A 16,566-nucleotide genomic window follows, 5' to 3' on the forward strand; every position below is an offset into this window, starting at 1 on the left:
TGTCCTTAAATATGATATTATTCACCTCGAAAAAGATGTATCGTGAAAGTATTAAGGATAGAAACAACTTGTATAGATTCAATATTTATTTGACACAAAATACAATTTTTTCCAGCCATTTAAACAAAATAAGCAAAAACGTAGAATTTCTACAAATAAATAATAGACAACACTATAAATAAATGAATTATTAACGACAAGTCTATATTTTTTAAGCATTACTTTAAGCTTCGAAATGTATGAATCCACATTTAATTTAAAAATATACAGAAAAGTAGGCATATTAAAATAAATCTAACTCCTCAAGGGCACTGATGACGGATTGAAATTTTTTGTAAGACTTCTCGAATTTTTTTTGAAGCAACACAGCCCCGATAAAAACCAAAGCCATTTTAGCTTCAGCAGCATAAGGAATATTGAAAACAGTATATAATGCTTGTAAATACAGTAAGCCTTCAATTGAATTTCCACAAAAAACAGAGCTTCCTCCTATGTATATAGAAACGGTTAAACTTGGAGAAGTGTTTGATCCAATGGCAATCAGACGAGGAGGATCGTCAGCTTCTGGCAACGTTAAAGGTAATGCTGATCCTTCCTGAAAACAGACAAATTTTTATAAAAATCAGAAGTCAGAACTTTATTTGCATTTTTAGGCAATTTTATTTTAACATTATTTAAATCTACAGGATTTAAAACTCCACTATTGAACAAATTTCTAAGTATTAAGTTTAACGAAATTTTGAAACAGCGTTTAAAATTTAAATAATTTGAAATCGAAATGTTTTAAATAAAAAAAATTGTAATCGAAAACTCTCAAAACTAAAAAATATCAGATTAAAACGTTGAAAATTGGACACATTTCATTAGAAAGGAGTTTAAATTGCATTATTTCTTATTCAAAGCATTCAAAATTGTGCAGAATTAGTTGGCATTTCAGAATATCGAATTTAAATGATTTCAGATCAAAAATTCGAATATAGGACAATTTCAAAATGTTAAAAGTTTAATATTTTCAAATTTGAATTTTAAAAGTTAGAACTTTAAAATGCATAGAGAGTCAAATTTTTATATATGTTATTATAATTTGAAATTTAAAATTAAATTGAATGTTTCAAAGTTAAAGCTCTTCTGAAATTCCAGAATTTTAAATTGTACTTAATAAGAAAATGATCAAGAAATAATTTCACCGCAATTTTTGACGTTACAAATGGAAAATTTTGCAGCTATAGAACTTTTTAATTGAATTTCTTTAATAAAAAATAAAATAAAATAAATTGGAAAATTTCATTAAAAAGGAGTTAAAATAGTAATATTTCTTTCGCAAAGCGTTCAAAATTGCACAGAATTATTTGGAATTGAGAAATACAAAAATTGAATAATTCCAGATCAAAATTTCGAAAATAGGACAATTTCAAAATATTAAAAGTTAAATATTTTCAGATTTTGATTTTAATAGTCAGATCATTTAAAATTTAAAAAAAAACACAAACTTTATTAGTTCTAATTAAAATTTAATACTTAAAGAATTAAAATTGAAATTAATAAGAAAATGATTAAAAAACAAGTTCAACGCAATTTTTGCTGTTGTAAATCAAAGATTTTGCAATCATAAAACTTGTAAATTCAATTTATTAAAAAAAAGTTTAAAACAACAAGCAATTTTCAATGGGAAACATTGAAAATGAAAAAAATTCTACTACAAAACGTTGCAAGTTAAAAAAATTCGAACTTTATTTAAAACTGAAAAAAATATTTCATTGATAACTGAGATATTAAAGCTATTTTAGACTCAACAACTTTAAAATTATGATAATTTTGAGAAAATTCAATTTGTTTAAAAATTAAATTTTTTCAATGAATAATTTCGATTTTAAATATGAAAAGGACTCAATTTTTTATCATTTATCAACAAAAGCGTTTAATATTGAATAATTTAAAAAGAAAGTTTTTGAAACTACAAAATTTTTAATCAGAAACTCTCAAAATTAAAAAATTTTCAATGCAAATGTTGAAAATTGAACAATTTCTTTAAAAAGGAGTCTAAAATAGTATTATTTCTTATTCAAAGCATTTAAAAATGCGCAGAATTATTTGGAATGGCAAAATATCAAAATTGAATGATTTAATATCAAAATTTCGAAAATATTTGTTTCAAAATTTATATATATATTTCGAAATTTTGATATGAAATCATTCAATTTTGATATTTTTCAATAAAGTATTGAAAATATTAAAGTAAATATCAAAGTGCTAAAAATATAGACAATTTAAAACCCCATCATTAAATAAATTTTTAAGTACTGAGTTTAACGAAATTAAAAAAATAATAATAATTTAGAATTTAAATATGAAAGGACTCTATTATGTATAATTTATAAATAAAAGCGTTTAAAATTAAATAATTTGAAATGAAAGTGTTTCAAACTAAAAAATTTTTATCCGAAACTCTCAAAATTGAAAAATTTGAAATTAAAATGTTAAAAAATTGACCATTTCATTTGAAAGGAGTCGTAAAATGTATTATTTCTTATTCAGTGTTCAAAATTGCGCAGAATTATTTGAAAATGAAGAATATCAAAATTGAATGATTTCTGATTAAAATTTCGAAAATAGAACAATTTCGAAATGGTAAAAATGCAATATTTTCAAATTTTAATAGTTAGCTCATTTAAAATATAAATGAATAAAAATTTTATTATTTACAAATAAAATTTGAAATTTAAAACTAAATTGAATATTTTAAACTCAAAACTTCTAAAATTACAGGATTTCAAATTGTTCGTAACTAAAAAACATATCCAAAAATAAACTCAGCGTAATTTTTACCTTTCAAAAGAAAAAACTTTGCAAGTATGAAACTTTCAAATTGATTTTTTTTTAACATTCAAAATAAAAAGCAACTTTCAATGGAAAACATGAAAACGAAAAAATTTCTACTACAGAATGTTGAAAATTACACGACTTCGAAATTCATTTCAAACTGAAAAAAAATTACATAAATAATTTTTACATTAAATCTATTTTACTCAATCACTTTAAAATTTCGATTATTTTAATTAAACTAAATTCGTTTAAGAATTCACTTTTTTCGAATTGTTAATTATACTTATCGAAATTCATCTATTTTAATTTTAATTAGAAAGAAAAAAATATGTAAGGAAAGAATTGAAAGTTCAGCATGCAACATAACAAATTTACAACTCTAAAACTTTAATAATTCAAAATTGAAGAAATGATCCAATTACTAACGTATAAGTTTCAGATAGTTTAATTTCTATATCAACATTTAAAACACAATTTTTAACTTTTTAATTTCAAATCAATTAATTAGTAAAACTTCATTTATAATTATTATTCATTCTTGGAATTTACCAAGCGAATATTTTGTTAATTTAAAATTATTATAAATGTTGGAAATTGTAGAATTTTAAGTCTTTTAATTTAAAATTGTTTTTGATTCAATTTGAAAAATGATTGTCTTAATTTTTGTTTTGCTTTTCACTATTCTGAACGCTGTTAATTCAAAATTATTAAATAACAAATCTGAAATCAAACAATTTAGAGTATTTAAAGTAATATTATTAATTTTAAAACTATTAATTAAGAAATTCCACATAGGATAAAACACTCTTTTTATCTATTCGCATATTTTTATTTATTAATTAAAAAAAAAATTAGAATTAAAAGCTATGTACGGCAACCTCATGTGCATCGGGTTGCCATAGACAGATTGTAATTTATAATTTTCCAACAAATGAATAAGTTCAAATAAATATGAATGTATAAAAATATTTTTAAAAGTTTTAATTTCTATGTAAAATTGTAAAACAGGAGCAAAATATCATATTGCTCGGAATTACGTAACCATTACGTTCAATAGTTCCGCTGGGGACCTAAGCATTTCCATGCCAAAAGAATAATAAATCTATTTTAAAGACACGTGAAAAACAAGCGAAAAATAGCAGCTTCAATTAGGAAAAATTAAATTAATGAATTCCAAGATTATTATTACTACATAATACTTGACTTACCTCAAATATTTCTATAATGTTCCGGGATCTACTTTCCTGACCAAATCTGGCTTTAAAGTGACTGGCAGTTGAGACTAAAACTGCTACTGTCTGCTGATTATATGTCATATTTGTCCAAGTACTATCCTTTGGTGAAAAGAAACGCATCAATGACGGTAAGGCATTAATCCATCGATTTCGAAGTTCTGTAACTTTCAGGCCAATGATTGCTTCAAATTCGCACAGTAGCTGAAAAAAATGAACGTGATTTTTTTTTTCTGTCCATATTTTTTACAAGTTTCCGGAAAGATTGATAATGGTATATGGCGTAAGAAGTACGAGAATCACATATACGCACGCGTTCCACATACTATCTTATGAAACTGAGAATGAGAAGTTCGATTCTAAAAATTACTTTAATTAAGAGGCTTAGAGTGTATTTATTATTTCATTTTATAAAAGTCAAAGTTTACATTATTTTTTAGAACAAAAATCTATTATCTTCACAATCACTATTACTAGTTTCATTTTTTGAACTCATTTGAAATTTATTATTCAATACTTGACAAGTAAATATCGAAATTCTAATCCTACTTTTGTCCATTCCAAAACTGAGTACGCGAAGAACTGAACTTTTTACTTTGCACGCCCATCAAGCGTGCGTGAAGAATTTCTTCCAGTTAGGGGCCTTCCACAAAAGACGTTATCAATTTTGGGCTATTTAAATTTTTTTTACAAAATTAGAAGAACAATAGGAAAAGAAATTCTTTTAAATAAAATTAATAACGATATCATAATTAATTTAACCCTCAAACGGTACACTGGTGCGAATTCGGACCTGAAGTTTTTTCATTTTGTTGGCATTTATGCAAACACAGCTGCAGCGGATTATCCCCACATATATTAAATCTATGTGTTATATATGTATGATATATACTACTTGTCGATTATATCTTCAATATATTAAATAATTAATATTAACATTCCAAACAAACCAATTCGCACCAGTGTACTGTTTACCTATGCTGGTTTGGAGTGTACCGTTTAAGGATTAATATAAAACGCTTTAAATTCTCTAAATTTCAAGTTGAAATATATAGCATTTTCAACTAAATAGTACTTTAATTTTCAGTCAAAAAAATATTTTGTACCAAAAAAAAAGTTAATTTTTAACCCAAAAAGACGAATTTTTAACAACAAAAAGTACAAATTTTTACACAAACGGTTGCGTTAACAATTAAATAGTTGAAATTTCGAGCAAGACAGACGTATTTTTTAAAAAATAGTTTAACTTTTAACCATATGGTTAAATGCTTAAGTCAGAAAGACGAATTTTTAGAAAACAGTTGAATTTTCCGCAAGAAAGTTCATTTTCAGCCCAGAAAATTTTCGATAAAATACTAAAATTTTCTACTACGAAAAAGATAAATTTTTAATCAAAAATGCAATAGTTAACTTATCAGTTTAAAAGGTGAGTTTTCAAGAAAGAAAAAAATGTTAAACCAGTTGAATTTAACTGAACAAAAAAAAATGCAAACTTTTAACAAAATAGTTGAGTGTTCAACCAAATAAAGTAATTTTCAACAACAGGGTTAAAATTTTAAGCAAAAATTCGATTTATTTAGAACACAGTTGCCTTTTAAACCCAAAATATTGAATTTTTAACAAGAAAGTTAATTTTAAATCGAAATTGATGAATTTTCAAACAAATGGTTAAATATTCAACTAAAAGAGATCAGTTTTCAAACAAAAATCGAATATTTCATTTTCAGTTTAAAAAATGAATTTTCAAATAATTGAGATTCCTCAAACAAAAAAATAAATTTTCAGCAAATCAGATTTAATTTGAACACAAGAAGATGAATTTTAAACATTATACATGAATTTTCAGGGTGACCATAAGATTGAATTTTCCGATTTCCCTGACATTTAGACAAAATTCCTTGACAGGAAAGTATTGCAAATGCGAACAAGGTTTCAATAATGAGCTAAACAAAATAGTGAAACTAGCCAGAAAAATGCTGGTTACATGACAGTATGAATTAATTAAGGTCAGACGACTCAGCGCCGCCACTAACGAAAAAAATGTCATAATGCATATTTTTGACCAAAATCAAATTATTTTGTCCTTTATTAGTTTTTGAGAAAACAGGGCGGCGCTAGCTTTACAAATCGCTTTTTTAACATCAACCCTTATTTAGAAAAATTACCCCTTGTAATAAAAAGTAGAAAAAAAAATAACCAAAAATATGCATTAACTTCAAATAAGAAACTAAGAATCGAATTCTATTTTTAAAAAATGTACATTAAAAAAATATTTATATTGATGTTAGGAATTTCCTCTAAAATATAATATAAAAACATAAATTTCTATTTTCCCTGACAGAGAATTCAATTCCCTGACAAACCTTTATTTCCCTGGCATATGGCAACCCTGATTTTCTATCCAATAGTGGAATTTTAACCCCATCAAGGATACATTTCCAACAAAAATAGAACATTTAAATTTTCAGATAAAAAATTTAATTCTGAAAATAAAAAAATAAAAAATCAACAAAACACATTTTTCAACGAAATTGCTGAATTTTGAAGCCGAAAATGCGCATTATCTAAAAAACAGGTGAATTTTCAACCGAAAAATATAAATTTTGAACCCAAAAATATGAATTTTCAACAAAAGAGTTAAATTTTCAACCCAAAAATACCTTTTTGCATTTAAAAAAATCTATTTTTAACCAACAATGTAATATTTACATTTTCAGTTAAAGAAATTGATTTTCGACCAACAAGAACGAATTTCTAAAAAAAGAAATCGAACTTCTCACGAACAGTTATAAAAAAAATGGATAAAGGATGTATTTTATTTACCAATTCATTGATTCTTAGAGCTGGGTAGTCTCGTAAATGTTTAATGGCAGATGTAGATCGTCTAGCTTCTTCTTGTCTTTTTCTTCGACAATTGACGAGAAGAGTGTTAAGTACGTTGACTGACGGTGTCAATTTTTCCATTTCTTCATTCATAGCTGCCATCAACGCTTTGTGCGATATTTTAATATTGGCTCTGTTGGATTTTTTCCTCTGCCGATTCATGTACTGTTCATGATTTTTTAAACACTTCTTCATCTGACTAATTAACGCCTCCTGTAATATTAAAATACAAATTTCAAATAGGAAATTTTTAAAAATGAAAAAAAAATTGAATTTCTATCTTGAAATCTCCGTCATTCAGCTACTCTCAACCAGGCATCAATGAAAATAAGTATTTTTGAAGAATTATAATCCAAAAAAATGAAAGCTATATCCTAATTAAAATTGAAGAATTATGAAATGCTTTTTACACCAAAATTAAAATTTTACTTTTGAAATTGTACAATTTCAAACTGAAGCGTTCAAACTTGCTTCTTATATTTTTCATGCGCTAAACATCTTGAATCATCTCTTTTGAAAATTGAAATATTTTTATTAGTTACTTTAGTTTCTTTTATATTTCCGAATTACTATTCATCCTAATTTTTATTTTGCATAATTTATTTTTTTCTGGATTTAATATTTACCTCAATTGAAAAAATCAGATCTCCGGAAAAAAAGTTTTCTATGATTTTAAGAATCAGAATGATATTACCAAAAACAAGTATTTCTATTGCTTAAACAATTGTAATGTCATAAATAGCTAAAAATTAAATCATTATACAGTAAAAATTTTTCGAATAATTACTTATTATTTTTTTATATAATAGTGCAGTAACATAAAATTAATATTCATAACACAATCAGAAATGTCTTTATTTATTTAATATTTAAAATAATAATAGTGAGAAATTTAATATTCTATATCAGACACTACTCAAAATGTAATGAAATTTAAGTAAATGAAATTTGATAAAGATTTATTTATCAGTTTTTTTGAAATATCTTATTAAATGTAAATAATTTAGTGTTTTACTCACATATACAAAAAATAGAAAATTTAATTTTCATTAATATCAGAGATATGATTAATCGTAGACGATTAACCGCAATGGATAATAACAATAACACGCTTGTTTATGATGCGAGTTAGACGAATACATTACTTTTTTCATTACCACGCCACGTCGACGTTTTATTTATTTTTACTGTCTCTAACAACTTATTACCTTGTTTTTCCTAAATATCCACAAACAACTCTGAAACTTTATAATTAATTATAATTAATTATTTTAGAGCTTTAGTAATAACTATAACCCTTACGAAAAAAATTTTATAGGGAATTCCAAAGTATTCAGAATGGGCCTTCAAAAAACACACGGAAAATACAAATGTGAATAACAATTTTTTGAAATTAAAAAAAATCAAAATAAATTTCTACAAAACTTTCTTATGCTCAAAACAGAATAATTTTGTACTAAATAATTTAATTTTTAACCGAAAACATGAATTTTCAATCGAGAAGATTAATTTTTTGGAGATAAAGGCGAATTAAAAAAAAGTGCATTTTTAAACAGTCTATTGGATTTTCAACTATAAAAGATCAATTTTCGGCCAAATAGTTGCATTTTCTTTTGAGAAAAATAAATCTTACAAAAAAATAAAGTACTATAATTTTCAATAAAAAAAAATTAATTTTTTACAAAAAAATCCGAATTAAAAAAAAATAGTTAAAGTTTTAATCAAATAGATGAATCTTTAACTAAAGTGATGAATCTTCACCTGAAATAGTTTAATTTTTATTTAAAAAATAACAATCAAACAAAAGTTAAGGACTTAAAAAAAAATGAAAATTGTCAACCAAAGATATCATTTTTCAACTAAAGCCATGCACCAAACAATACATTTTTAACAAAGTACTTCAAATTTTAACCCAATAGTAGAATTTTTGACCAAAATGATTAATTTTATACCTTAAAAGATGAATTTTTAACCAAATTTAACGCAATAGTGTGTCAAACACGTACATATTTCTTGACCCACACAGCAAATTTTTAGGATTTTAATATATAATTATTGATATACAATTTACTTTAACAATTTTTTTTTTATCCTGAAATTACTATATAAAGAGATTTTTAGAAAAAATGGGTACAAAACTTAATTTTTAAATAAATATCATAAATATTGTTTAAACAATTAAATAATTGTTTGCCTCCTCCAAAAGGTTTCTGATTTTAAATAATATAAAAAAAACAAAATTAAAAAAAAATTATCCAAATCGGAGCTGTTGTTGAGGACTTCCAAATTTTGCCTGTTTTATGTATTCATTGGTTATACTAAGAGTGACCTTATATTTTATAAACGGCAAAAATGCAGCAATTTCACAAGCTAAATTTAGTAGAGAGCCTGTTAAAAAAAAATATTTTATAACATTCAGTTAATTATTTTTTTTTAATTTTATTCATGACACGCTTTTAGTTTCAGTAGACTAGTAATAACTTTTTTCTTAAAAGTACCATTAAAAAATGTGTATCAAATAAATTTCAGTAGATTTACAAAGTATTATTATTCTAAATTTTCCATCAATACTTACAGTTCCATTAACGCTCTTTAATTTCAGAAGAGGCAATCTGCGAAGAGTTTGATCTGCGATATCCGGAAGATCATCATGTGATAAAGGAGTATCTTCCATTCGTCGTACAATTTTTCTGATGATATCATTTCTAAAAGTGTCTTCAGGTTTCTCTAATCTACTCAATAGAGCATGCATGTCATTTACCCATGAAGGAGGAAACAAGCCCTCAATAGCCTTTTCCTAAAATAATGAAATATAAATTAAATAATAATAAAATAATTGTTTAAACAAAATTTATCAAATATTTTACTGTAAAAGATACAGAATGGCAGCAGAACTTCATTTTCAAAACTACCTGACTTTTCTCTGATTTTTTTTTTTTATTATACCCGACTATTAATATTTAAAGATCAAAATTCGAATTTCGTAATCTTTTCTATCTAGAATTTGTTTTAAATGGAATAATACAATTTTTATTTTAAATTTATAAACGTTTTATTTTAATTCTTAGTCTAATTTATTAAAAAGAGAGACCTATTTAAACCAAATAATTCACCAAAAGCGACTTATTTACAGTCCAAAAAGTGACTAAAGGTAACTAATGTGCATTATTGTGACTAACGTTCTGATGAATTTGAAAGAAATAAAAAAATTGTAATAAAATTATTAAGGATCCCAAGTGAATTATAACTAATTCAGGATAAATTCGCCAAGCTTTAAAACAATTCAAAGTCAATAAAAAAATTTTAATGCATTGCAAAAGATTTTAAAAATTTATAATAGTTTCAGTAAAATTAAAGTATACTAGGCGTGGCCGTTTTAATCGAGGAAAAAAATTCTCGGTGATTTCACAGTTATTTTCCCGTTTCGCAAACATTTTTCACGGCCAATGAAATTGATAAAATTGAACTCTATTCTAAACATTTTTCAATTTAAAGTAATAAACAATAAATTAAATTTACACGGTGAAATGGAAGGTACTAACACTTTACAATTGAAAATTTTAAACGTTTAAATATATATTTAAATAAATTTAATTTCTCCTACAACTTTTAGAAAATCCTGCAAATAAAAAACGAAATTTTGGTGCAAATACCCACAGCCGAATTAAAAATAAAATGCGGATTTTCGCAGATTTCAAACAAAAAATTTAGAAACCTTTAAAGTATCGTGAAAGGCTTAGACAGAATAAAAACATTTTCTTAAGATTCTTAGGAAAATTGAAAATGATTTTTCATTTTGAAAAATTATTGTCACCGAAAATTTAAAAAGTTTTAAAGAAATTTCCAAAATGATCAAAACAGAACCTGGGCGATTTTAAGGATTTTTTTTTAATTTGCAGGATTTTCCAAAAGTTGTAGACAAATTCAGTTAATTTTGAAATGTATTTAAAAGTTCTAAACAAAAATGTTAACACACTTGTTTTCAATTACTTGAAGACATTTCAAGTTTTTAATTAATTTGGAAACTTTTCAAAACTACGAAATATCTCTTGAAATTATTCACATTTTGTTTACAAATAATAAGTGTTCAAGGGCTATTTATACGTCAAAATTTAACAATTTCACTACCAAATTGAACATTTTTTAAACAGAAAAATTCAAAATGTATTCAATATACTCGTCTTAAATGAACAGTTAAATTTCTAATGGCTAAGAAAACTAATAAAAGAAAATATTAATTTATTTATTTAATTTAATATAAAAAATAATATAAAGGAAGACCGAAACCTTTCAACCAAAAATATTTGATTGGTGAAACATTAAGATTCTTATTTAAAAATAAAATTATCGGAATAAATATATTAAGGCTTTCGAATTCAAACAGTTACAATCTGGAAATTTTTAAATTTTGAACGGATTTAGAATCATTTTGTCAAATCCTAAAATCCTATTGTTTAGTTACTTTAATTATTTACAAAAATTTTGAAATCAGACGTGGGCAAATTTTTCTTCTTATAATTCGTAAAATTCCCGATCAAGAAATAAATTCACTTTCATTTCCCGGGTTTTCCCGATCTCAGAAAAGTCCCGGTCATTTTCTGGTCCAGCGGCCACCCTGAATACTTAAAATTTTTTAAGGAAAAATGAGAAAAATTTAATGAAACTCATTAAAATTCATGGTAAATAAAAAAAACTTGAAATCAATTCAGTTAGTTTGAAATGAGTTGAGAAAAATGTAAGGTAATTTAAAAGAAATTGAATAAATTCTCAAGAATCTCAAGATGAGTTTAAAAAACTTGAGGATGAATTAAACAAAAATTTTTTAAATAATCATTTTAAACCCATTGAACTGAGCTAAAATCGGAGAATGGAACTGAAGAAATTGAAAAGAATTCGAAAGGCTTCACACTAAATTAACAAGAATTTAGTCTGAATTTCAAATGAATTCAAATTATTTGAAATTTTCTTTTAATACCTTGAGAGCTTCTAAATATATAGGACCCATAAAATAATTCTATATCTTCAGATGTTTCAGTATATTCTTTAAAACCCTATGAAATATATTTTTAAATCCCTTAAAATCCTTGGAAATAACTTCGAAAATTGTTGTCGCTTGAAAATGCCATGGAATCTTTTTAAATTCCCTAAAATTTATCCAATCGTTCGAGATCATTTTAAAGTCCTCAAAAATTTATAAAGCTCTAACAAATACCGTGAAATCCTTTGAAGTACCTTAAAATATTAAAATCCTATTATATTACTGAAATTACATTTTACATTAGATTTAAAAATTTACATTCGTTGAAATCCCTTTACAATGTTTCAAGCTCTTAAAAATTACTTGTAATTTGTAAAAATAGCTTAAAATCTTTCAAATCCTTTTTCGAAAAATTTAAAATTACTAACATTTATTAAAAATAGTCTAAGCTATATGAAATCACATAAAATCTTTTTAAATCCTATGAAACTTTTCAAACTCTTAAACATTCTTTGCATGCTTGAAAAAATACCGTAAAATCCTTTAACATATCTTCAAATAATTGAAATGAAGAAAATTCGTCGGAAACTTTTATAATACTCGAAAATATTTCAAATCCGTTCTCTGGCCTTTTGAAATGTTTAAAACATACCCTGTCGAATAATGGTTCGTCAGCACGTGCAGGAATCGAGCTCAAAGATGAAGAACCAGCAGCAACATATAATGGCAAATGGGCAGATAATTGTGTGGATACTAATGGTAAAGCAGTATCAGGTGTTGTGGAATCATCAGCAGTAACTAAAGGTATTTTTTCCCCATTCATCAAGATTATGTAATGCTCTGCACTAGTTCCTGCATCTTCTTTTTCTTTCGTCTGAAGTCTTTCAATATCTCTAACTTTTAAAAATGGTACATCTTTGCAAAGTGGTGTTCCTTTTCCTGTAAGAAAATGCATAATAGCATCATCAGAATTTATTTAGAAAAAGATAAACGATACAAAAAACATTCAAGAGTTAATACAATTTAACATATTTGAAAATATTAGTAGCTAAAAATCTAATAAGAATTCTTCACCTGGTTTACTTGAAGATATTCGAAAAAAATATATAAAACACACAATTTTATTTATAAGAAGTTTATTCGTTACAAAAAAAAATTATATGATAAAATATGGAGAAAAAGGTCCAATTTTGGTTTATCTGTTGGGGAAGTATTTGTTTGAAGTATTCTATTTGATATTGAATTTGAATAAAATTATTTTTGTTAATTGTAATAGTTTTTGATTTCAATACTATTTAAATTTATATTTGTACAATGGGCGTATTTTGACAGTAAACCTAATATATTTTAATTCAGTAAAACACCTAAAACAAAAATTTATTTTCTATATGGAAACAGTTTTCCTGTATATTTTGTTATTTCGTTTTTTAAGCTCTTTTAAAAAATAAGGCAATTATTCTTCAAAATATTTATTCCTGTAAAATACATTCTTGCCAAGAATCCAAGCACGCTTGGACGGATGAAAATTTTGTAAGGCTTCTCGTTGGATCAACGAAGTTAGGCAGCGCTAGCCCGGTGTTATTCGGATGGGGGCCCACATACAATCACTCGATCTAACACTAAAAATACGAGTACATACTCAATTATGCGCATTTTCAGGATTAAATTAACTTTTTTTTAAATTTGGCTCTATAGAGGTTTAAGGTAGTTGTGGCAAAAATTATGTTTTTCATTCAAAAAAAGTTTTCTTTGATTTTAAGAATTAAAATTATATCGGTAGTCATGTAAGGAAAAAAATATTTAAAAAATTGTTTTTAACTGATTTTTCAAATTTTATCGCTTCGTACTAATGTCTTAAAAATGGTTGAATTTTAAAGTATCGTTGCGCTTTTTTAGGTGAAAAAATTTCCTATAATTCTGTTTCAAAATACCGAAGAGTTTGTAGAGAATTTTTACACAAAAAAATAATCTATCCTGTATTAAAATTAAAATATTACTCAAAAATTGATGAGCGATAGCGAACACAAATTTAATTGCGAAAAAGATTGTTAAAATGCAATGTCTTGTCAGTTTTTTGTTTGTTTTAATGAAAATAATACTTTTTTTTGAAAAGACATCACCAGTAATATTATGTTCATACTTAAATTCATATAAAAACTACTTTTTCAGAGAACTAATTTTTTTTACAGCAAATAACTTAAAATTTTTATTTAAGTTAGTTATTGTGCTAAAAGTCAGATATACGAAAGGAAGTTTTTCAATGGTTTCAAGAATCGAAATATTATAACTAATGTGATTTCAAATAAAAAACATGATTTTTTAGATGAAAAATGTTAAAATTCACACACAAAAAAACATTAATTTTAACCATGTGTTCTCCAATTCAATTTTTTCTGAGCTTTTTTTCTGAGCAGTTTATTTTTTCCGGTAAAACATTATCTACAATTATACTGTTTCTAATTTTTAAAATAATTTTTTTTTAATCGGCAAGAAGCGATGGTCAGAAAAAATTCAATTGCAAAAAACATGGTTAAAATTAATGTTTTTTTTTTGTGAATTTGAACGTTTTTCATTAAAAATAATATTATTCATTTAAAATGACATCAGTTATAATATTTTTATTTTTAAAATCCTGGAAAAACTATTTTGTTCAGGTATTTTACTTTTGGCACAACTACCTTAAGGCACATTTATTAGATAACTCTCACTTGCAATAAGTGAAATAAAATTGATTTATTTTCAAACATTTCTAAGCTTTTAGTTAAAAATTTTTTTTTTAATCGTGTGATTTTCATCCGTAAATAGAAGATATTTCCTTCAATTTATCTGCAGTAACAAAGTAAACAAATTTTTTAAATTTCGAGTAGCGCAAAGTAAAAAGTACTTTTTTTATTTATTTCGCATATTTTAAACTTGAAGGATGTTATTCATTTTGGTTTGACTTTACGTGGATTTAAAAAGCAATAATAATCCTGATGCAACTGTTTATAACGTCCTGCGATAAAACTCTTCTTACAGTAAAGACATCTATTAGAATCTAAGTCTTCTATTCTTGCTGCTTGGATTTTTGCAATTTCTTTCACTCTTAAAAGTGACGTTCTATCTGCAACAAAATAATTGAAAAATATCAGTAAATATTATTAAAACATTATAAAATTTGTGACTGAAAAAATGCATTACTTTATAGATAAGTTTATCATTCCAATTTTTATCAAGGATTTTTCATATGTGAGAGACGCTAAACAATGTTTTGAAGAAATAAAAAGAGAAATAATTCATATTTATTTATTTGTACTAGATAATGCGATTTTTATACAACAAAGGTAAGCGCTAAACGTAAAATGCAGTATATTTATACATCCAGAAAACAGTTTCTTGGATTCAAATAAAATTCTTTTGAAGCAAAGAAATTTGTACATTGCTATGCAGCAAACGAAAAGTTTCTTTAATATAAAGAAATTTCTTGGTTACTCTTTTTTAATTTGAATTAAAGAAATAATTAGTTTTTCAAATAAAACCCATTTTTAAAAGGAAAGAATATTTGTTTAATTCCAAGCGAACATTTATTGAAATAAAAGAAAAAGTTTGTGTTAATGATTCGGTTATTGGACTTGAAAAAAATTAAATTAAAAGCCTTTATAAGAGCTACTGAGTTTTTTTTTACTAAAACCTTCTTTTAAATTTAAAAATAGAATATTCTGTTTTTAAAATAATTTGATTAAATTAATTATAGAGAAATATTATCAAAGAATTAATGTATCTAATTCGAATAAGGAAACCGACATCAACTGAAATTAAACAAATTTCTAGATTAAATTAAAGTAAAAAAAAAACTATTCTCTGGGTGTAAAACTGTAAAATTACATTTATATGGTTTGCTTTTCTGGTTTAAGATTTAATTTCAATTAAAGTCTTATATTTTATAATACTATTAACTTTTTTCTAATTGGGCTAGATTAATACAATTTTCCTTTTCTATTAGCCGACCTGTAAAAATGTGCTCCGCTAAAGAGGATACTTATATAATATTTTGTATAGATTATATTTTATAAATTATAACTTCATAAATAAACGATCGTAAAAATGGACCATTTTTGCCGAAATTACGGTATAAATAAACGTCTTTTTTGGTACGTTCACTCCTAAAATAAAATATAGCGCGTACAGAGAGCACAGTAAAAAAGGAATTTAAAAAAGGGGAATAGGGAAGTTTTTTTACGAAAAAGGGGAAAATTAAGGAAAAGATTATACATTAAATTTTACATGTAGAAAACAAGAAAAAAAACTTTTTATAAGGGATAAAGGATATAATCAGGGTTGGAATTTTTTTAAATCTCATAAAATCCCTACTGATAGTCAATTTAATGACTATTAATTTGAAAAAAAACGGTTACCTGCCAGTAGCGAACAGTTTTGGGAAAAATATCCTTTTTTTTACACTTTTGGCTTATGGATTGGAATTCTTATTTTAAATATTCTTATGTTAAATTCAACAGCTGGAAATTAAAGAAAATTCACCTGCTGAAAGTTCAATTATAAAATTTTTCTTCAATTTTTAACTAAAAATAATAATACAATTTTCAAGCTGTCTTCAATTTTCTACTATTCATAATTCAATTATCAATTTTCTTTAGTTGAAAATTAAATTTT

General features: G+C 24.7%; 1 protein-coding gene across 1 annotated transcript; it reads right to left on the reverse strand.

Moving 5' to 3' along the window:
• Positions 1-132: 132 nt before the first annotated feature.
• Positions 133-12,881, reverse strand: LOC117168526. The gene is made up of 5 exons (XM_033354257.1): positions 12,569-12,881; positions 9,514-9,735; positions 6,879-7,151; positions 4,032-4,259; positions 133-595 (listed from the first exon to the last, which is right to left on the reverse strand). The coding sequence occupies exons 1-5, from the start codon at positions 12,869-12,871 to the stop codon at positions 284-286; spliced, it is 1,338 nt and encodes a 445-aa protein (XP_033210148.1). The 5' UTR covers positions 12,872-12,881; the 3' UTR covers positions 133-283.
• Positions 12,882-16,566: the final 3,685 nt, after the last annotated feature.

The sequence above is a fragment of the Belonocnema kinseyi genome, chromosome 2 (assembly GCF_010883055.1).
Source record: "Belonocnema kinseyi isolate 2016_QV_RU_SX_M_011 chromosome 2, B_treatae_v1, whole genome shotgun sequence".
Taxonomy (NCBI): domain Eukaryota; kingdom Metazoa; phylum Arthropoda; class Insecta; order Hymenoptera; family Cynipidae; genus Belonocnema; species Belonocnema kinseyi.